The 19,991-nt window shown below is 55.1% G+C and overlaps 8 protein-coding genes across 8 annotated transcripts; 4 read left to right on the top strand and 4 right to left on the bottom strand.

The window, feature by feature from the left end:
• Positions 1–122: 122 nt before the first annotated feature.
• VTN31DRAFT_7205 (uncharacterized protein) lies at positions 123–1,526 on the bottom strand (the record flags this gene model as incomplete). Its single annotated transcript, XM_069407901.1, has 4 exons — positions 123–491; positions 561–1,244; positions 1,345–1,413; positions 1,485–1,526. The coding sequence occupies 4 exons, from the start codon at positions 1,524–1,526 to the stop codon at positions 123–125; spliced, it is 1,164 nt and encodes a 387-aa protein (XP_069257703.1).
• Positions 1,527–2,200: 674 nt separating this feature from the next.
• VTN31DRAFT_7204 (uncharacterized protein) lies at positions 2,201–3,593 on the bottom strand (the record flags this gene model as incomplete). Its single annotated transcript, XM_069407900.1, has 4 exons — positions 2,201–2,554; positions 2,616–2,819; positions 2,879–3,212; positions 3,373–3,593. 4 exons carry the CDS (start codon positions 3,591–3,593, stop codon positions 2,201–2,203), a joined length of 1,113 nt encoding a protein of 370 aa, XP_069257702.1.
• A 1,526-nt stretch (positions 3,594–5,119) lies between these two features.
• VTN31DRAFT_7203 (uncharacterized protein) lies at positions 5,120–7,184 on the top strand (the record flags this gene model as incomplete). Its single annotated transcript, XM_069407899.1, has 4 exons — positions 5,120–5,810; positions 5,870–6,274; positions 6,325–6,399; positions 6,454–7,184. The coding sequence occupies 4 exons, from the start codon at positions 5,120–5,122 to the stop codon at positions 7,182–7,184; spliced, it is 1,902 nt and encodes a 633-aa protein (XP_069257701.1).
• Positions 7,185–7,725: 541 nt separating this feature from the next.
• Positions 7,726–8,574, bottom strand: VTN31DRAFT_7202 (uncharacterized protein; the record flags this gene model as incomplete). Its single annotated transcript, XM_069407898.1, has 1 exon — positions 7,726–8,574. One exon carries the CDS (start codon positions 8,572–8,574, stop codon positions 7,726–7,728), a length of 849 nt encoding a protein of 282 aa, XP_069257700.1.
• Positions 8,575–9,183: 609 nt separating this feature from the next.
• Positions 9,184–13,058, bottom strand: VTN31DRAFT_7201 (uncharacterized protein; the record flags this gene model as incomplete). The annotated part of the gene is made up of 3 exons (XM_069407897.1): positions 9,184–9,875; positions 9,930–12,577; positions 12,652–13,058. The coding sequence occupies 3 exons, from the start codon at positions 13,056–13,058 to the stop codon at positions 9,184–9,186; spliced, it is 3,747 nt and encodes a 1,248-aa protein (XP_069257699.1).
• Positions 13,059–13,670: 612 nt separating this feature from the next.
• VTN31DRAFT_7200 (uncharacterized protein) lies at positions 13,671–14,228 on the top strand (the record flags this gene model as incomplete). Its single annotated transcript, XM_069407896.1, has 1 exon — positions 13,671–14,228. The coding sequence occupies one exon, from the start codon at positions 13,671–13,673 to the stop codon at positions 14,226–14,228; it is 558 nt and encodes a 185-aa protein (XP_069257698.1).
• Positions 14,229–14,524: 296 nt separating this feature from the next.
• VTN31DRAFT_7199 (uncharacterized protein) lies at positions 14,525–16,280 on the top strand (the record flags this gene model as incomplete). The annotated part of the gene is made up of 3 exons (XM_069407893.1): positions 14,525–14,548; positions 14,598–14,723; positions 14,772–16,280. 3 exons carry the CDS (start codon positions 14,525–14,527, stop codon positions 16,278–16,280), a joined length of 1,659 nt encoding a protein of 552 aa, XP_069257697.1.
• Positions 16,281–17,102: 822 nt separating this feature from the next.
• VTN31DRAFT_7198 (uncharacterized protein) lies at positions 17,103–19,423 on the top strand (the record flags this gene model as incomplete). The annotated part of the gene is made up of 2 exons (XM_069407892.1): positions 17,103–18,024; positions 18,075–19,423. The coding sequence occupies 2 exons, from the start codon at positions 17,103–17,105 to the stop codon at positions 19,421–19,423; spliced, it is 2,271 nt and encodes a 756-aa protein (XP_069257696.1).
• Positions 19,424–19,991: the final 568 nt, after the last annotated feature.

Genomic DNA, 19,991 nt, shown 5'->3' with positions numbered 1-19,991 from the left:
ACTGATGGTATGCTTGACCCAACTGATACCGAAGATTGATCATATATAGAATAAATTCGTGATCCGGGTCAGTGCACTGGGTATATATTCTTCGACGAATAACTTTTCCACGGTGTATGCTTCTACCAATCATCCCACTCATCCTTTTCTTGCTCCTTTGTTGTTGACCCCGACCCCGACGGCGCCGGGGTAGATCGCGATCCTACAGACGTCGTGACGGGCGGCGGCGTACTCCTCATCGCAGTCGTGCCGATGGCACCAGAGGATCGCTTTGACCGGTGATTATTTTGACTCGCGATGTTGGAGAATTCATCCCAGAAATTCTTGCGTTCGGGCTCAAAGTCTCGCCGTGTCGATCGCGGGCCAGTCTCGGAGGGACCCTCGACGAACCGCGTGAATTGTTCGGCAGCCCCGCGGGCGCCGGTCTGGATGTTCTGACCGATTTGAGCGGCGTGGATGCGCGCTTGGGCTGCGAGATCGGATTCCGCTAACTGCAACGAACCTAGTCAGATTTACCATCTTCATCAACGAAGAAACCCTGTCGGGGAGGTACTCCATACTGATTTCGCAGTCGGTTGAATATACGTATCATTCACCGTCTTCGCACTCTTCCCCACTGCCGACGCAAACCACCCAAATCCCTTGGTCAGAGCCGCCACGGGATCCTTCTGGAACTCATCCAGCCCCGGCATTGACCCTTCTTGCTGGCGCGAAGCGCTCGACGTGGCGGGCAGTCCGCCACCGAACCCAGTGTACTTTCCGCCTTGTGATGGCGGGATATTGTCTGGCCGCGCTGCATTCTCGCTACCCAGCCGCGCAAAAAATTCCTCGTTACGTTCCTTTTGCGTTTGTGCGGTTCGACTTCCCCCGTCCGATGACGTCCCGGCGGAAGACGAGGATAATGATCGACCGACCTGCGGCTTCTTTGTCTTTGTCCTCTGGCTTGGGACGTATTCCACCCCTTCTACTTTCGCCGTTAATCGCTCCTTGTACTCCTCGCCCACCTCGCAGTCGTAGCGTTCCTTGATTGTCGAATCCTCAAATGTGCGCCCCTCGGAGATGGTAATGGGGTGCTCGTCGTAAAAGCGTTTCCAGCTATCGTTGCCGCCATGCTCCATGCGCTGAATCTCGGACGCCTTGAACGCGTCCATGGTGATGGAGCGGACAAAGGAGACATGCACGCCTAGACCGCGATGGATCCCGGCGCAATTGAGGCAGATGAAGGTTCCAAATTTAGGTGATGCCTATACACTCTCTCATTTGTTTCTCCCACATCGGGAGAGAGAAACGTCGTCAGTCAAAAGAGAGACCCCAGGTAGACAGCTCTTTTGGTGAAACACCCACCCATTGCGGCGATGGCGCACCACAGTCGCAACACCGATCATTGCCATTGGTCTTGGAGATCTGAAGAAGCTATTCGAAACTCGTCAGACTGGTCCATTTTCCCGGCTTCGATCGCGAGCTGCCACGGCATATTGGCGTACTTTGGCCCTCGTCTCCGGATCGACCTCCCACATCCTCGACATGGTGGTGGTAGCGACGGGTGCTGTAAGGACTAACAAAACAGCTTCAGGCGCTATGTAGAATAACGACAAATACTGATCACCGGTACAAGCTCTCGTCCAGAATCTCGGCCATGTCCTTTGCAAGTTCGACGGTCTGTTCGTGTACTAGGCGTCCTGGACTGAGGATCTGGATCTGCCGTAACTTACGGTAACCATACCGTACGAGTAAATTACTTCCTCCATTCTTCCTGGCTGTGATACCCACTTGGGCCACTTCCCGTCATTGGGGGCCCGTTTCAGACCCGACTAACCAAAGACAGTTAATCCAATGCCTCCCAGTAGACTATACCATTTTCGGACGACTTGAGATCATGACATGCAGGCATGCCGACAAGGAGCTCCTCGTCCATCCCCCCGTATTGTAGGCAAGGATTCATCATAGTACTGTAGCTGTTAACTATGATACAAGAACGAAGCAGCAAATAGGCAAAGAAATTAAGTGGAATTGTTCTACTCGAACCATTCCAACTTCGTCGAAAAGCAACTGAAACTCAGGCCATGCACCGCAAGGCCTGGTACATGATGGCATCCATCACACTAACACATGTCAAGAAAGATATATGCGAAGTTTTTGCCCAGCATAAACATGCCGCATTCCTCTCATGACATTCTGCCCTTCATATCCCGTCCCGACTTCAGGAAGACGCCGGTGCCGTGTTCTCCTGCGACGTTTCAGCTGCAGCCGGCTCGGCCGACTGGCCTGCCTCGCCCGATTTCTTCTCACCCGACTTCTCCCCTGGCACGATGTCCTCCTTGCCGGGACTGTCGATTGCAACCTTGACGGCAATCTCCCGCCCTTCAATCACCTTACCGTTCATTTCTTGGACAGCCTTCTCCTGAAGCTCCTCGGAAGCCAGAGTGACAAAACCGAAACCACGACCCTTGCGCGGCTCGTTACGAGCCTGCAGCTTCCTAATCAGGAAGCGAGGGATGGGACGTAGAGCGATTTTGGCAACCACGGGCTCATAATCCTTGAAGAGTTCCTTGAGCTGCGGAGGTCAGTCTTAGCATGCGTACGACTCAATGTCAACTTGAGGATCTGCCACAAACCTTCTCCTCGCTCAAATCGTAAGGAAGATTGGCCACCATGACCTTCGTCTTTGACGGAATGCCGTCTGCCGGCGGACCGCGCGGCTTGCGAGGACGAGCAAAGCGGCGCCGGCCCCTGAAGGGCGGCCGGCTCCCGTTGGTCCTCTCCGCCAAGGGCGCAGCCTCACCCGGAAGGGTGGTGTTATCGGTTGTGCCATTGACCTGCTGAAAATGTTCGTCAGACTTTCTGCAGAGCTGAAGTGATTGGCAGAGAAGAGACATACAGGTGCAGGACGGGGACGGCCTCCACGACCAAAGCGGCCACCACGACCGAAACGACCACCACGACCGAAGCGGCCGCCTCGCCCAAAACGACCGCCCCGGCCAAAGCGGCCACCACGGCGACCGAACCCTCGCGGGCGGCCGTTGGCGCCTCTCTCCGTCGCCTCGGCCGACTCCGGCTTGCGGGCCGGCTGAACCGAGACCTTGCGGTCGAGAATTTCCTTTCCAGAAAGCTCCTGGACGGCCTTCTGTGCTTCGTGCGCAGTGGCCAGGTCCACGAATGCGTAACCAACCGGACGGCTGGTACGGGGATTTACTGGAATGGAGACATTCTCACTGTCGGGCGCGGCGCATGATTAGCATCCTCGTCGTAACATCCATAATGAGGTCGCATCCTGTTGAGCAGGGTCGCCATGATCGGGGGCATTTGAAGACAAAGAAATGCCCGACAAGGCAGACCCCAAAGACGGGCAACATCGTGCAACATGCGACTTACACTGTGTAATCCTTGAAGAATTGCCGGAGCTCCCCCTCAGTGGTCGCGTACGCGAGGTTGCCAATGTACAAGCGGCGACCCTCTTCGGAGCTGGCGGCAGCCGCGTCGGGAGCGGCGGTGTCGGCAGCAGCCTCCTCCGCGGGCTTAGGCTCCTCGGCGGGCTTGTCGTTCAGGGAAGTGGAAGCGAGGTTGTCGGCAAGATTGTCCGCGGCAGTCGACATTGTTGGAGCTAAGATTGTACGGATCGCTTACGATGGGATCGGGACAGTAGTTGTGAAGGAAAACGGGCTTGCGTGTCGGTCACCGACTCCTGCGAGTTCGACGCTGCCTGAGGATGATGGAGCTTGACAGGAGCTTGTCTTGCAGGAGGGGGGAAAGACGGAGCACAGGGGAGGCAAAGTGCCCTGGTTAGTCCTCTCGAGAGAGCGAAGGAGGGAGTTGCAGAGGAGAGAATCTTGACGTTGCTGGCCCTGCAGTGTTCATCGTGTGGCAGAAATAGGAAGGAGGGAGAATGAGCAGAAGAGGAAGCTGCGGACCCAGAGTGGAACTATTCCTGATCAGGCAGGACTGGGTCTCTTGTCGAACATGACCGAAGGAAGGACCTGTTGGCAACAGCGCCTTCCCGACGGGTTTCAGGCTGCCATCTTGGGGCACACAGCGGCTAGTCTACATCCTGTATACAGTTATATTTTGCTGGACATGCATTGTTTGCCGGGCAAAGAACTACAGTAAACGAGCCAGGCTTTTGATGCCTGAGGATCGCATTTTGCTATTCTGGACTAGTGTCTCTTGAGCTAAACGGACTGCACGCCAAGCTCGTTTGGGCATGAACTATGGTGTATGGCGGTTGTTGCGATGAATGACGACACAATATTCGTCCCAGGGCGATTCGGCTCTGTGAAGATCGTCTGAGGGCTGCTGGCACGGGATGGATTTCCTCACACGCTTTGTATCAGGCACAGTCACAAGTACGTCTCCATAATAGGGGTAGGCATAGCCTACGGGTATTCTTCCCGATCTTCCTAGGTTATTATCTGAAGGTCTTACCATCAGTAGGTTCAGCTCATTGATCTCCAATTACTAAAAGCAGTTGGAAAGCCAACTGCTCAACATTGCATGCCATCTTGTTTGAGCCAACCATCCTCCGTTTCTTTCCGCCCGATCCAAGGAATAGGAGCGGCAATCGGGCCTCTCAGGAGCCAGCGCTGTCCATGCTGATGTCACTTTGCATTGAGTCACGTGATAATGCTGAGTCATCCATCCACACATTTTCGAGACCCTCCGACCAGTCCCGTCACTGAGCCTCGGACCGTGGCCAGAGCGGAGAGATTGGAGAACACTCCAATGCCCGCTGGCTAATGAAAGATCGCCAAGGAGTGGCAACGGCCGTGCACAGAAAAAGCTTCGCCCGAAACTGGACGGCAACCCGCGGAGGGACCTGGAAACGCCAAAATTCATTGTTGACGGCATCATAAAGCAGAAACTCTGGCCGGACTCAGTTTCTCAAGCGGCTCCGCATGCAGCGATGATTGGCGGCGACAATGACAACAACTATGAAGCTTTATCGCCATGGACTGTTCCTGGAAGCCCATCAATTACTTAATTATTTCGAGCTGACTAATTGAAGCTGGCCCTTGGAACAGCGATAATTAGTGAACGCTTTTTGTTTTTTTCTGCTCGATTTATTGCGTCCAATTCCACTTCGCTGCTATCAATTCCTCAAATCCCGGGTCCCCGTCTGTCCATTATGGATCAAATCGACCGGGATGGGGACGCTGGGGACGCTGAGGACGCCCGGGCCGAGGTGCTGCGGCCGCCGAGCGTCTATCTCTCCCCGCTCCCCCCAGATTCCGACGCTCGATCGCCCCCGCCGCCGCTTGCTCAACGGCACCCGCGACGGGAGCCGAGTATCCGTCTGCGGCGGCTCCCATCCGGGTCCTCCGTGACCCTGCAGTCCACGCGTATATCTAGCCCAACCCCACAGCCGTCGGGCGATCGGCCACAAGAAGGATCCTCCGCGCGGCCAACCAGCATCACAGAGGAGGACCAAGGGCCATCAACGCGGCGCCGCAGCAGTTCAGAGCCGCGACGCGGCCGGTTTTCGGCGCCGCCGGCGATCATGCTGACACGAATCACGAGCCGTGACTCCAAGCATCCGATGTCGCCGGTGTCAGAGGAGTCGCCATCGCGGTTACGGCCGTCAATTGATTTCCCATCAGCCGAGCGCAGAATGTCGATGGTACCTTCGTTGCCCAGAGATCAGGAAGGAGAGCCAAAAGAACCGACGTTGCGATCTTCAATCAGACGTCAACTGCTGGACAGCGTTAGCACCGGTAGGCGCAACCGGGCGTCCACCGTCAGTGTGTCGACTCCAGTGCAGCGGCGTCTTGCATCGGATGAATATGATTCCCACATTGTTGACTTGCTGGATGTAGTTGGTGAGTTTTGTCCACCATGTCGATGTTTGGGCAGAGTCCCGACTGACCCATTCTTCCAGATCCCGAAGTATCAACGCTCTCCACACTCACAAATGTTCAAAATTCTTTGTTCGTGCCGGACCTTGGCAATTTGCTGAACAGGACACCAACATACACTCTATCGCCTCGTCAAGCAGAGTCCGACAGCGAACGCAGCGAGGAGAGCCTCAAAAAGGTCATGCGTGACACGGCTGAGGCGGAGCATCTAACTCGGGAGCCGTCGATGCAGCAAGTCCGCGTGGTGCACTCGCTAAGTTCGGTGCTTGGCGAAGACCGTTATGCGGTGCTGCCCGACGGAGCCACGTTGGATGGCTGGACGTTGGAGGAGATCCAGGAGTTGAATGATCATGTACGACACATGCTGCATTCGCGACGGTCCAAGTTCAAGCGAGCGATGAAGGGATTTGGCCAGTATGTTCGGAAGCGTAGGGCTCCCTACTATTTGCACGCGTGCGTCAAAACTGACAGAATGTAGCGCTCGGATTCTTCGTGACTGTATATGCCCTCTTGATTACCATCTTTGGTCTTGCATGGGTTCTGTTTTTGATTGGTGATTACTCGAGACTCGACCCTCTTCGTTGGTGTCAAATCTAACTCGTGACAGGCTGGATCAATGTCGGCGGCCGACAGCTGTACATAATTAACGTGATTGACAACGTGCTCGTGGCGCTCTTCGCCATCATGGGCGATGGTCTCGCGCCATTCCGAGCCAGGGATACATACCACATGATTTTCATCGCACACTATCACCACCTCACATGGCGAATCCGCAAAAAACGCACGCTCCCCAAGCTACGCGACAAAAACGACCTCCCCTCGCGGCTCCCTGACCCTGACGACCTGGAGCGCGGTGGCAAGGAGATCGACCCAAACGACCCGAATGCCGGGCAATTCTCCGTCCTCACGCCCCGCCAGCAGCAGCGTCTCGAGTACCATGCGCGCAAGTTCTCCAAGTCGCATACCTTTTACAAGCCGCACGAGACGGCCACGCACCGCGCCTTCCCGCTGCGGCTGCTCGTCGCCATCGTCGTGCTGCTCGATTTCCACTCCATCTTCCAGATCGCTCTCGGCGCATGCACGTGGGGCATCGACTACCGTGTGCGGCCGTTTGCGCTGACCACCGTCATTCTCTGCTGCTCGCTGGCGTGCAACATCTCGGGCGGCGTCCTCATCACCATCGGTGACCGGATGACCCGGAAAAAGGAGGTGGTGCGTCGCATGTTCCGCCAGAAACTGACCAGCGAGGCGATGCGCAAGATTGAGAAGAGGAGGAAGAGAGAACTTGCGATGGCTCGATCAGATACTGATAATAGCTCAAGACATGACGAGATATGACGATCTTTGACGACAATTTCTTCAGCTGTACATATTGACGACCAATTCTATACGTAATGATATCTAATATAGGTGATGATTCCCGCAGGACCCTTGCGGCTTTTGTTGGTGTAAGAATGGTAAAAATGGCTTTCGGCACCACGACCATCTTTTTCCAAGGCCCTGGCGTCGTGTTCATCGATTCTCGTCCTCCACACTCATCCAATGACTGATGATGGCCGTTGATGCCAAAACATCCGGCGCGATATCCTCCGGACAAGCCATTGTAACGATACCGAGTAACGATACACGTCCAGAAGAGAAGCGTCCCCAACAGGAACGAACCAGCACGTCTGTCATCCTGAAAGAGGAAAGGAATCGGAACAAGACAAGATCCAAAGATCCATCTCTCGCTCTCGTCAGGGGGGATTCGGAACTGCCTCGAAAGGACGCATTGCGCTTTTTCATCTCAAATTTTCCTCCTTTCGAACCCCCAAATTAGGTCGATGACACCGTGATTGACAGCCATGAACATCACTTCGCCCAGAAGAAGTTGGGTCTGTCACTTGCCCGCATCCTTCGCCGAACCGCTCCCTCCCAAGGGAGAAGAAGACCCCGCCGGATTGATCACCGTATTCGCCTCGTGATTATGCCTCGCCTCTGGCACAGACACCACCCAATCCGTCCCCGTCTTCGTCCTAATCAGCAACAGAAACGGACATCCAATCTTCCTCGTCCGTCGCTGTCTCTTCGCCGGTGGGGCTGAACCCGAACCAGACCCAGACCCAGAGTCATCCTTTCCTCTATGATTACTAGCATTATTGTCATTGTTGTTATTAGTATCGGCGGTGTTGTTATTGTTGATGTTGTTGTTGGTGGAGGTGTTGCTCCGCCGCGGCACCCCTCCCCGGTCGCAGTTCATGTAAACCGTGCTCCGCTGCCCTTTGCCTTTATGTCTTGTGCTGCGACGGATCACGACGCCGTAACGGTGGTTGCGCGCCCATGTTTTTGCGTATTCAATCGCTTCAGCACGGGAAGAAAAGACGCGTTCGGGCGGTGGGGAGAGAGGTGCATCATTGTTGTCATTGTTGTTGCTCGGGTCGGTATTGGCATGATTCGTGCTTGTCGACTGGGATTGCTGTTGCTGCGGTTGTTCTTGTTTTATCGCGGAAGATTGTTGTTGTTGTTGTTGTTGTTGTTGCTGCTTTTGCTGCCGAAACTGTCCAGCACCCCCTGAATTCTGAGCTGGAGTTGGAGCTGCTGGAGCTGTCTCGCGCTTTTCGGCGGTGACCGCCGCCGCCGCCGAGCCAGTCACTGCTGGTGGTGGTGGTGCATCGACGCGTCCGTCCCGTTCTGGCCCCGATTCCTCAGCAGCCCCGTGATGTTCCGCTTTTGCTCTTTTGCTCACCATGGTGAACGAATTCGCTCCGCTGAATTGTTAACTTTTTTACGCAGATTTCTTCTCAGAAATCGGGAGATTCTGTGCAAAAATAGGTGGCTGCACTCAAAATGCACACCGACCTTTCGGAATGCACACCGCCCTTGGTTACGTAATTTCTATTCGATCAGATCTGGAAAGTACAGAGTATCTTGGACGATTTCTTGGCATTATGCATATAAGATGGCTAAACCAAAACAGGTATAAGTTTTTACGACAGTGGTGTGCACCGTTCATTTTCTGACTTCCCAGATGAGATGTATTGCTTTTGCAAACAATGAAACGAAAAATATACATCAATGGCAATGCTGCTGGCACTCAAAGAAAAGAACACCAACAACTCCAACAGCAACTACAAGAAACAAAACAATAAGGAGCGCCCCTGTACATAATGGCCACAGTGAAGAAATCTAAAGAAAGATGCTGCGAGACAGTAAAAAAACCAGGGAAAGAAAGGATAAGGGAGTGTATGAAAGACATAAGAAAAAAAAAAAAAACATCCAAGGCTGATGCAATAGAAGAAGGTTAGTATACACGATGAGGAAAATGAGGAAAGGCAACCTCCCCAAAACGAATGCCTTGCTATCGCTTCTGCCGCTCGTCCACGATGCGCTGCAAAAGGTCCAGCCGCTCGCGCGTGATCCGGATTGCATGCTCCATCTCCCGATCAGAGATATGCTCCTCGGCAAGTCGCGATGCAAGGTCCTTGCTGTGCAGCCGTTGGCGGCGGCCGAGCTGCCGCACTAGAGTCTCCTGAGGGTTGCTCGTGGTAGGAAAGTTGAGGCCATCGATACCAGCCCGTTCTTCTAGCCAGTTCCATAGTTCTGTCTCCTCGTGCCGCCACATTTCTTCGTACGCCGCCAGGCGTTGGGAGCTCGTCAGGCCCCCGTAGCGTCCGTCTGATGAGAGCACCACGGACCCAGGGGGAATCAGGACATGGGTGTAGGTCACGACAAGCAAAAGTCCAATGACCCCAATAGCAACGTATGAGCTCCAAAACGGCTTGAAGATGCCAGCGACGGGGCTTAGATGCCGATGGAGCGGTGCAAAAATACCCCAGCTCTCAGCCTCCCGCTTGGTCGCTTCGAGTTTGGCATTGGCGGCCGTCGCGGCAGCTGCTGCGCCGGTTTCGACGTTGGCTGCCGCTTTCTTGCGGCGACCTTTACCGGCTTTCTTGATGCCACCAGCCGGCTTGCTCAGCGCGGTCTTGAGACGTCGCACAAGGTCGTTGCCAAAACTGGTCTGTCCGTCAATGGCTCCCTTCTCAATCGCATCTGCACACTGTGAGCTCATGCGCCACATGGAACTAGTCTTGGTACTGTACTTACTCTTCAACCAACTCTTCGTTGACCACTCAATTGTACACGTCATCAAAAAGCGAGTATGGTTGTTGGCAGCCCACGTGAACAAATACTTGGTCTTCACAACGAAACCATTCCCACTGGGCACGTCCGGCGTCTGGGTCGCAAGGGTGACGAGCACCGCCCTGTTCAGGTCGAGTAAGTCGAGTGTTTCCGAGCTAATGCATTTCGTCTGCTTCGGCCCGATGGTCGAGTTCAGCGGCTTGATGTACGAGTATTGCCGCGTCTTGTTGTCGTTCGTGAGACCCTTTTTATCGTCCTCAAACTGCAGATCCGTAGCCTTCTGATCCTCCACCAAAAACCGGGACATGAACGCGCCAGACGCTGGCCCAAACACCATGCTGTAGACCTTGCCCAGAGGCGCTGGGACGATGTCATCCTTGACAACCTTCTCATACCGTCCGGATGGATCGGTAAAGTCCGTCGGGGCATGCGTTGCGGGCCCCGGGAAGCCCTCTGTGTCCTCCCCACTGCCACCAGCCTTGGCGTCGACTTTCTCTGCCGCGGCCTGTGCAGCCGACGCAGGTGCTGATGCTTGTCCACCATTCCCAAGGCCAGATCCTTTTCGGCTGAGAGGTTGGCTCGAATCGGCGGCATCGCTTCCCACAAAGCTGCCTTCGCCGGCGTCATCCATTGCGCCGGCCACATCGTCCTCTTCATCTTCGTCATAGATCTCATCGACGTCATCCCCGGACTCGCTACCTCCATCGCTCTCGCCCGCTTTCTCGGTCTTATCACCGTGGCCTTCATCAATCCGGACGCCGTTGACATAGCTCCTCAGGGACGGGTGATTGATCTTCCAGATGTTGACCATCAGGTCATATGTCGCATCCCGGCTCAGAAGACTTCGGAAAGTGTGACGGGCATGCTGTGTCTGGATTGCGATTGCATTAGGAAACACCATTGCCGTGCTCTCCTTCTCAATCGCAACAATCTCATCAAAGCTGATTACAAGAGTGGTCACCCAGCCCAAGATGTTGCTGAAGAAACAAATATGGCCCTCAGAGATATAAATGCGACCAGCAAGAATGATTTCCCGTTGGAGAGCGCAGCTGTAGTCATCAATTAGATAGTCATCTTCCGGAACGCTGCGGAACAACTGATGAAAGTCTCGATTACGTTTCTTACTGGCCACCGCAAACCCGGTAAGGCGAGGAATATTGACGCCAGACGAGGTAGCTAATGCCCCCATGGACACTGATCCCATTCCAAGGCCAGCGCCTACAATGGAGGCAGTAGTCGCAGAGGATCCACGATGACGACGGCCAAGGCGACTTCGAACGCTGCCTGCGCGTCTGCGACCGTCCGCCTCGCCATCTGCAAGGTGACCATACAGCGGCGTCTGCTCTCCGCTGGTTTCCCTGGATATGGAAGCACTGGGGCCGGCATCTACACCCGAATCCTCGGGCGTCCCGGTGGCAGCGGATCCGGAATTCTGAGATGACTTCTCGTATGCCATCAACACTGCCTTCGCCGCCCGTTGATCTTCGAGGCGTGCCGACAACTCGTCATTACGCGCTGTTGTGCTATGAGAGCGTCCTGGACGACTGATGACAACTCCTTCTTTTGTCGTCACCACCTTGCCGGTCGGCTCATCGGTGTCGATGCTGCCAACTCCAAGCTCCTTGTGCGCCTGACCATTGACGAAATCATTCTTCGCTTGTGCGCTCTCGCCATCGGCCAGACCATCGACCGATTCGCTGGCCGCTTTCGCCGCATCACCTGGCTGTGCGCCGTTGCGATTTTTGTTTTGAGCACCCAAACTGTTGCTGATGCTGGACGCGGCGTTCTGCGCCGCGGAGAACACCGTGGAAAAGAACCCACTCTGACCCGCAGAGGGAGTCCGTGGTGCACTTGGCCGGGATTCCTCCGACGTTGGAGTCAAGGTAGTTGTGTGCGAGAGTTTACTGGGGGAATGGACCGAAGCCTCGGCGGAGCGCACACGACGATGGGAGATCATGTTCCCGGATGGGCTCACCGCCACGCCAGGCGGATACGATTCGGAGTTGCGACCGGTAATAGAATCGGGAGACTCGGTAAAATCTTTTGCGAGAACATGCTGAGTGTCACCAGGAATCTGTGTCGAGATCGTCATGGCCTCAACTGGCTTTCTCGGTGGGGGGGTACTCAGAGGATCGACTTCGGCAGAGTCAACGATGATGGGATCAGGCAGAGGGGGCGGCGGGCTCTCTTCTCGCTTTGCTGCCAGCTTGTCTGACAAACTACTCCGTCGACTGGACGGCCTTCGTATGCCTTGCCTTCGGCTACTAGATGATCGCGATGAGGCGCGATCAGGGCTGACACTGGGGCTCTTCTTGCTGTGGGACGGCCGAAAAGCATCTCTCAACCGTCTTGCGGGAGAGACACCTCTCTTTCCCGAGCTGCTCGTCGCCGGAAATTCACCTGAGGCGGGCGTCGTCGCGGCGGGAGTGACGCTCAGAAACTGAGGAGCCGCCTCCGAACCGGACACGCTATGCCGTCGTGATGGCGATTTCGACGATCCTCGTGTACGGCTGACTCCATCATCATCATCAACTACAATCGTGGTTGTAATCAATGGCGAGGTGGCAGCTGCTAATCCCTTGCGAGAGTCGCGCGACGCAAGCGACGGTGGTCTGGACAGCGATGATAGGTGAGCATGTGCAGACAGAAATGGGAACCGAGCTGCCATATTTATACGAGAACCTACCGATCTGCTTCCGAATCGTCTGTCAGGCTCGCAGGCCTGCTTGGCTTGTCCAGCGCCTTTTGACTTCCACTGGCCGAGGATCCCGAGCCGGGAACGTCCTCCGGGGGTGGCGGGGTGTTTCCATTGCGACTCTGATCGATATCCGCGGATAGTTTGCCTGACTTTTTCCTCCGTCGACTGCCCAGTAGCTTCGCCAGGCGTTTGGGAGAATCTTCCGTCACCACTCCGGCGCTCGTGGCCGGCCGTCTCTCAGACGTATCCACCGGCGATGTGTCATTGCTCCGGTTCGAAGTCACCGCACTGTCGACGTCTTTTCCCAGAGAGGTCTGGCTTCGAGTCGGGCGCGACAATACCTTCTTGAGACCGGCCGGGGGAGGGGTGTTCAAGGAATCCGCAGCGCCATCCATCGATCCTGGTTCCACCCGGACACGGAGGGCTCGTTAACGGATTTGGCGGCGATTCACGCGCTCAGATACATTGACGGTTGAGCTTTGATCTGGGCGCAAAGCTCACGCCGGGCGCAACGGAGAGGGAAGTGTACAGGGTTCAGGCAGAAGGCAATGCTATGGGGGAAGGGTACCGAAACCGCTGCCTATATTCCGGCGATAAACACCAAGTAATCGGCCGAAGCGCGCACGAGCATATCCAGATGATCTTTAGGTTAGCGGATTGAGGCTGAGCGAGGCGAATCGAGGGAGCATTTGGAGAGGGGGCTGTCTCTGTCCGTCTTGTAAAGCCGCAAGAGCGGCGCTTCGAGTCCGCCCAGTCTCCGTCGCCAATGAACCAACTCGTAATTCGTGACTTTCCAAAAAAGGGATCGAGCAGAATGGAATACTGCGCTAGACTTGAAATGGTTTAGTGCCGGCTGTTGGGCAAACGTTCGCCGCCATGCTTGGCGTGCTTCTGGCGCTGTCAGAGCCCAGAGCTTCCCCAGACTCTTTCTCTCCGTCTTTGACAGTTGACACTGCCGCACTTGGACAAACTATAGACTCCGTACAGAGTACAAAACCTGCTCAGCCATGCTGCTGTGTTTGTTGAGAACGTTGTTATGTGCTTCTATTCCGTACTTTTCTCCGATTTCTGTCGCTCGGCCGCTCCAAATATGCATATTCTGGACGTTCGCGGACTTGAGCGCACAAGAAACGGAACCTAGTACCTATCTCTCCGGACTTTTGTTGTTTGCCAGGCCTGCTCGATTACCACCATACTTGTGTTTGTGTTCTTTGCAGACTCTACCAGGGTATTGTGACCCGTTCGTGCCGACGAATTGGAAGCGCCCGGATTGTCATTGCGATCCAATCCAGCGTCATCAGCGACTCAGCTCGTGCGGATTTCGGCGGCTCAGCGCTGAGGTCAACAGTATCAATCAGTACGAGGCCCTTTCCCAGACATCGTCACCTTACCCGTTGACGAATCTACCCATCGTTCTTTTAACTCCTATTGTGTATTGTGCACTTGACCTTGTCGTAGTAGTATTGATATTCGTATGCACGTCAGCTCGAACACCGTTCCACGGTCCAGACCTCCCAGCTCCCCACAGTCACATGACCAGCGTCATTGACACCTCAGGCATGTGAAGAATCGTAAACGCTGCCTCAAACCATCTCCAGCAGGAGACTTTGTTCTCGTCCGCGATACCACGTAGCGTCGTCGACCACCCGCAAATGTTGCGCCCTTCGTGATTCGCGCCACGGATTCGATGGCTACACGGCTCCCAATGGCCCGACAGGAGTGACTCCGCATCTTTGTGCAAGCCCGACCGCGAGAAAAGCGACCCCGCCCTCCATTCCCAAAATTTTAACCTATACTGGTTCGCATATCATTGAACGCTACTATTCTGGAGCCAGATCGCCAGCGACCCCAGGAGGTAAACATGGAGGCGGTTCCTCTGACCTTGGTATGTCCCAAGCTTCAGCTGAAATGGAAAGGCACTGACCGTCGCCCAGGCGCATACGCATGCGCGCAACGCGGTCCTGGAAACCCGCAAGTCAAACCCAGTCGCTGCGAGTGAGGAGCACGACTTGGCCGCAGGAGAGTTCGCGACTGCAGCCCAGCACTGCTCCGATCTCTATGTAAGCTCGAGCCCGAGATGCCGTCAGGCCGCATGCTGAATTTTCCAGGCACGCCGCACCCTGCAGCTTCTCGAGCAAGAGCACAAGCGACTAGCCGCAGTGCTTCGCTCACAGCACGAGAATCCTTCGAGTGTTGTCCAGGAATCACTTAATGCACCATCTCCGTCATCTCCGTCCTTATCGCGAGACGCGCAGGCATCCGCACCGTCCAAATCCGCAGCTCCTCTTAGCTCCCCCAATCCGCAACAAGTTCCGCCTCGGTTACCCAACAGTAGTCGTCAACCGCAGAGAGACACCTCGTCCATCGCCAGCAACCTAGCATCGGCGAGGGGCATACCGTCACAACCTCGCCGAGCATCCCCTGCTTCGCCCTTTGTGTCTGCCCAGCATGCCGGCGCCCAAATCACCGACTCCGCTGGTCGGGTCAAACTGGGGGAATCTCGCACCCGTGATGTTAATGTACCGGGTCCGCGAGATCGCGCTAGTCAGCGTAGTTCTGCTGCGAAGCAGCCATGGTCACCTCCAACCACCAATTCGAACGAGACGTCGGCTCGTCAGAACGGACCTTCAGACGGGCAAGAACGTGAAAACCGCAGGAGTAGGCTGTCGACATCGGACGAGCCGTTTCAGCGATTTTACTCCACGTTTGGCGGTCTCATATCGAAGATATCGGCTCCGCTGGCCTTTGCGGGCCTTCCGTTGGGAGCGGATGCCGAATCTCCGCGCCAGAAGAGTCTTGCGGAAACTAAAGTCGACCGCCACCACGCCACGCCCGAGCGCTCTAGTCTTCCTTCTGATCCGGACATCAATAAGATATTCTCTAAGGCTGCATTGAGGGCCATCAGAGACGCAAATGGAGGTATGCCCAGTAACGCTACAGAGTCCTTCTACGTGGTCCCTACGACGGGGGGAACGGTTTCGTATGCGAGCATCCTGTTCCGGGCCGACAAGGAGGCTCGACGAAACAGCGCTGAGGACGGGGCGGATGAAGATTTCGTGGATGCTCGTGAAACGCCGCCGTCACCGGAGATGCTACACAGCCTCGGCGGAGCCAAGGCAAAAGGGGGTCACGACAGAAACACGAAGACACTAGAAGAATTACAGATGGAAAACGAGGCCCTCCGACAGCTGACTGACACCCTCTCCAAACGTCTTCACATGTGGGAAGTCAATGCTCAGTCATCTTCCGTAGCACTGCAGCAATCCCTCAGAGCAATGCATCATCAGCATGCAGTCGCGCCGGCCACATCTTCAGCGGCTCCGGCCACCCAGGCAGACACTGATCGGCGCCTCCGTGAAATGGAGGAGCAGCTGCGTCGCCAAGAACGCGAGATCGAGCGCGTATCTCGCGAGAATGAGAAGCTCAAAGCCACGTTGGGGAAATATCGTGAGCGCTGGGAAAAGCTGAAGGAGGGAGCAAAAACACGCAGGAACACTGAGAGCGCGGCAACGAAGAGCAACCAAGGCACTTCTGTAGCCAAACCGGAAAGCGAACCCACAACGCCTGCCAACGAAGTTTCCGAGCCTGCAAGTAAAAATGACGACGGAGGGACATGAGAGGTAGCTTTCTCGGTTATGGCCTTCAGGGATTACTACTCGATGCAAAACAGGATAGTTCCATGACGTTTGATACCCTCTAAGTAAGTGGTTCTTCGATTTGATGACATGAACACATTCGAATATACTCGATGATACGGCTATTGTAGAATATAGAACGTTACATCAAAGGACACGAACAACCAATTCAATCAAAGAGACTGCCATGTATGACATCCACAAGGAAAGCTGGCGGAGCCCATGTCGATAGACAAGCCAGTTGACATTTGACAAGCCAATCTCGGTACTGATAACCTAGGTTAACTATTGGTCCAAACATCCTTAGTAAGCATAAGTATATCTTGGTTATACAGTTATCCCTTCTCGCATCCCCCGAGATAGGGACATTGAACCTCCCAGCGAGTTCAGCCTGGCGCTGCCAGATCTCTTCTGACGCCTTTTCTCACCTCCTTTCGATAATATTGTAACTAGGAGTGTTTCCATTGTAAGTACTACCTACGGTCCAAATGCAGCAGGATTTCAACCCCGCCGTGGTCAGCTGAACAGTGTCGCGTTATTCTGACGAACTCCACGCCCCGACACTGCAGACCGCCCATAGCTCCGACCATACCTAGTATCTAATCCTGGAGTTGGCGCACGCGGTACTTTGCAACCGCCGGTTAGAGATTCGCCGCTTTCCGGGAACGGTTATCAGGCAGCCCAGGTTCTGAAATCACCATGTGGCCGAATCGAGTCAAGTTCGGATCGGTTCAGGCTTGACTGTCCTTGGATTCTTTCGCTCTCTGGCCGACGCCGTCGTCCCCAGCGAGCAAGAAATCAGCGATGGAGAGCCCCGAAACAGGCTCGTCGCTCACTCTCATGACCGCGTTGCCGCCTGTCGCCTCTCCAACATTGGCCCCGTTCTTCGACGATCAGCACGATGGCCAGCATGGAGACTCAGGCAATCAGCGATGGTCCTCGTTTATCGGTATTATAACAGCTATCGCAGGGAATATCCTGATTTCCTTTGCACTCAACATCCAGCGATATGCCCATATCCGGATTGAGCGGCAGGCGGAGGGGGAGCGACTCCGGCTGTCCGCGCGAAGACGAATGTCGTCGAGTTGGTACGGATCGATTGACGAGCCATATCGGGATGATCCGGGGCCAGCGACGGAGTGGCAACAACCAGCACCCTCGACGCAGCAGGAGGAAGCGCGGGCGCTCTCCGGCGTGCAGAGGGGTGTGCTCTATGAGGATGAAGACGATACGATGGGTGATGATCGTGATATGCAGCAATCTCTGAGCTCGGATCGCACGGTGAAACCGCCCCTCTCGATGGGTGGAGGCCGCACGAGTTACCTCCGGTCCCCGTACTGGTGGGTGGGCATTGTGCTGATGACGCTGGGGGAAATGGGTAATTTCCTAGCCTATGGTTTTGCGCCAGCGTCGATTGTCTCGCCGCTAGGCGTAGTAGCGTTGATCTCGAACTGCGTGATTGCCCCATGCATGCTCAAGGAACAGTTTCGGAAGCGTGATTTCTGGGGCGTGTGCATCGCCATCGCTGGTGCAGTGATTGTGGTGCTGAGCGCGAAGACTAAGGAAGCCAAATTTGGACCCCATGACATTTGGGTCATGATCACCCAGTGGGAGTTTGAGCTGTATTTGGGAATAACGGCTGTGTTGATTGTGACGCTCATGTCGCTAAGCTGGGAGTACGGCAGTCGTACGATTCTCATCGATCTGGGTTTGGTTGGGCTGTTTGGTGAGCCATCCTGGAATATAGATCGCCGCATCAGTGCTGACTAGGGACAGGAGGATATACCGCTCTGGCAACCAAAGGCGTATCGTCGTTGCTTTCGTTCACTCTGTGGCATGTCATTACATTTCCCATCACATACCTATTAGTCGCCGTTCTCGTCCTTAGTGCCTTGATGCAGATCCGCTACATCAATCGCGCCTTGCAGCGGTTTGACTCTACTCAGGTCATTCCTACGCAGTTTGTGCTGTTCACGTTGTCTGTAATTATTGGCAGTGCAGTGCTGTACCGCGACTTTGAGTCAACCACGGCTGCCCAGGCGGGGAAATTCGTGGGGGGATGCTGCCTGACTTTCCTTGGGGTCTATTTGATCACCAGCGGCCGTGCTCGCGGCGATGATGACTATTCAGGGAGTGAGGTGGACGAGGAAGAGACGGTTGGATTGATGCGAGGCGAGCAGTACTGTGACAGTCCTGAAAGTGACCGACCCGTGCAGAAGCTGAGACCTCCCTTGGCCGGGGTTTCGTCTCCAGGCTCTCTCGCAAGCGGAAACGAAGATGATCTCACGACGCCCAAGGGACTTCTCTCGCCGACCCCGTCAGACCGTGAGGAATCCGTTTCGGACGAATCCTTGACTCACGAGCTAGAAGGTACGCCATCTCGGCCGCACTCTCTCATCCTCAATCCCTGGGCTTCATCTGAAAGTGGAGGGAGAGCACGCGCCTCAGACCCGGGCGTGTCAACGGTCGAGACAGAGGAGACTGGCGAGCAAGTCGACCACACCGCAGACCTGCCCGCAGTCGAATTACGCTTTCCTACCGCCCCCGGGACTGAGAATGTGACGCCAGTGGGCAGCGTGACGCCTAGAAGGTCGCAGCGCTCTCTCGAAGGCGCCGTTGAGTTTGACTGCCCGGAACGACGCCGCGATAGCCCCCAACAAAACAATTCACCAGCCAACTCACGGCAGTCGCTTACTTCGCGACTGACACCCGGCCCTCTTATCCCCCCGATATCCTCCACGCTTTCCGCTGTCGTTGCGGACTCCCTTCGCCGGGGCAAGGGAAGCCCACAGCGGCACCACCGACGACACAACTCCGCGCGGGGCAAAAGCAGAACCATGTTCCGCGACCACGAGCGCGAGGCCAGCGGAGATGACCCGGCGGTTCGTGCCTCTAACCGACTAGTAAGCCTCTTCGCGGGTTCGTCGCGCACGCCACGACAGGCCAACAGCGAGGCCGCGGTGACTCCAAGTGACACGGACGATCCATTGATCACGTCACGGCTGCGCAGTTTCAGCGACTCAGTGGGCGGGCGTCTACCGTGGCTGGATGCGGCGTTACGTCTGACAGGAAAGACGGCAGGCACGGAGCCAGCGCCGACACCGGGGCGTCACCGGCGGGAGTGAGATGGAATACATATCATTACTACGTTGGAGTTTAAACTCTGTGATTGATCGATATGCTGAGTGCAGGGAAAAGGTTTCTGTAATTACCCACCTATTATATGTGAGCTGCGAGTCATAATTGATGACATGACGTCTGTACATGACGCGAACAAAGGTTGCATTTCGCAGGGATCATTGAATTATTCACTCCTAATGGACCAAGACTACTCCATAGATTAAAGCTATACAGCTACTGAAACTCAATGTCAACGGAACCATTGCGTGATTGCGATTCTCGCAATGAAGTTGAAGGGTCAAATAAACCCCAGTCTGTAATTCTAATGGCAGTTATCCAAATCAACGCCACACTTGCCGCAAATGTGATTAAACGAAACACGATTCTCTGAGAGCAGCGCAGATTTACAGAAATCTGCGAGTGCCAAAGCGATCCATGACTACTGAATCATGTTCTCGTAGAAGTGTATCGTAACCCTAACCCTAACATTGATAATCGCCGGAAATCTCCGACAACTTGTTGGTCCTTACCTACCTCCTCACTTCATGTTCGGGTTCGTCTGGACTGCCACAG

The sequence above is a fragment of the Thermomyces dupontii genome (assembly GCF_041956625.1).
Source record: "Thermomyces dupontii strain NRRL 2155 unplaced genomic scaffold VTN31scaffold_9, whole genome shotgun sequence".
NCBI lineage: Eukaryota > Fungi > Ascomycota > Eurotiomycetes > Eurotiales > Trichocomaceae > Thermomyces > Thermomyces dupontii.
The sequence above is the reverse complement of the archived record's forward strand: the minus strand, read 5'-3'. Positions and strand labels throughout refer to the sequence as shown.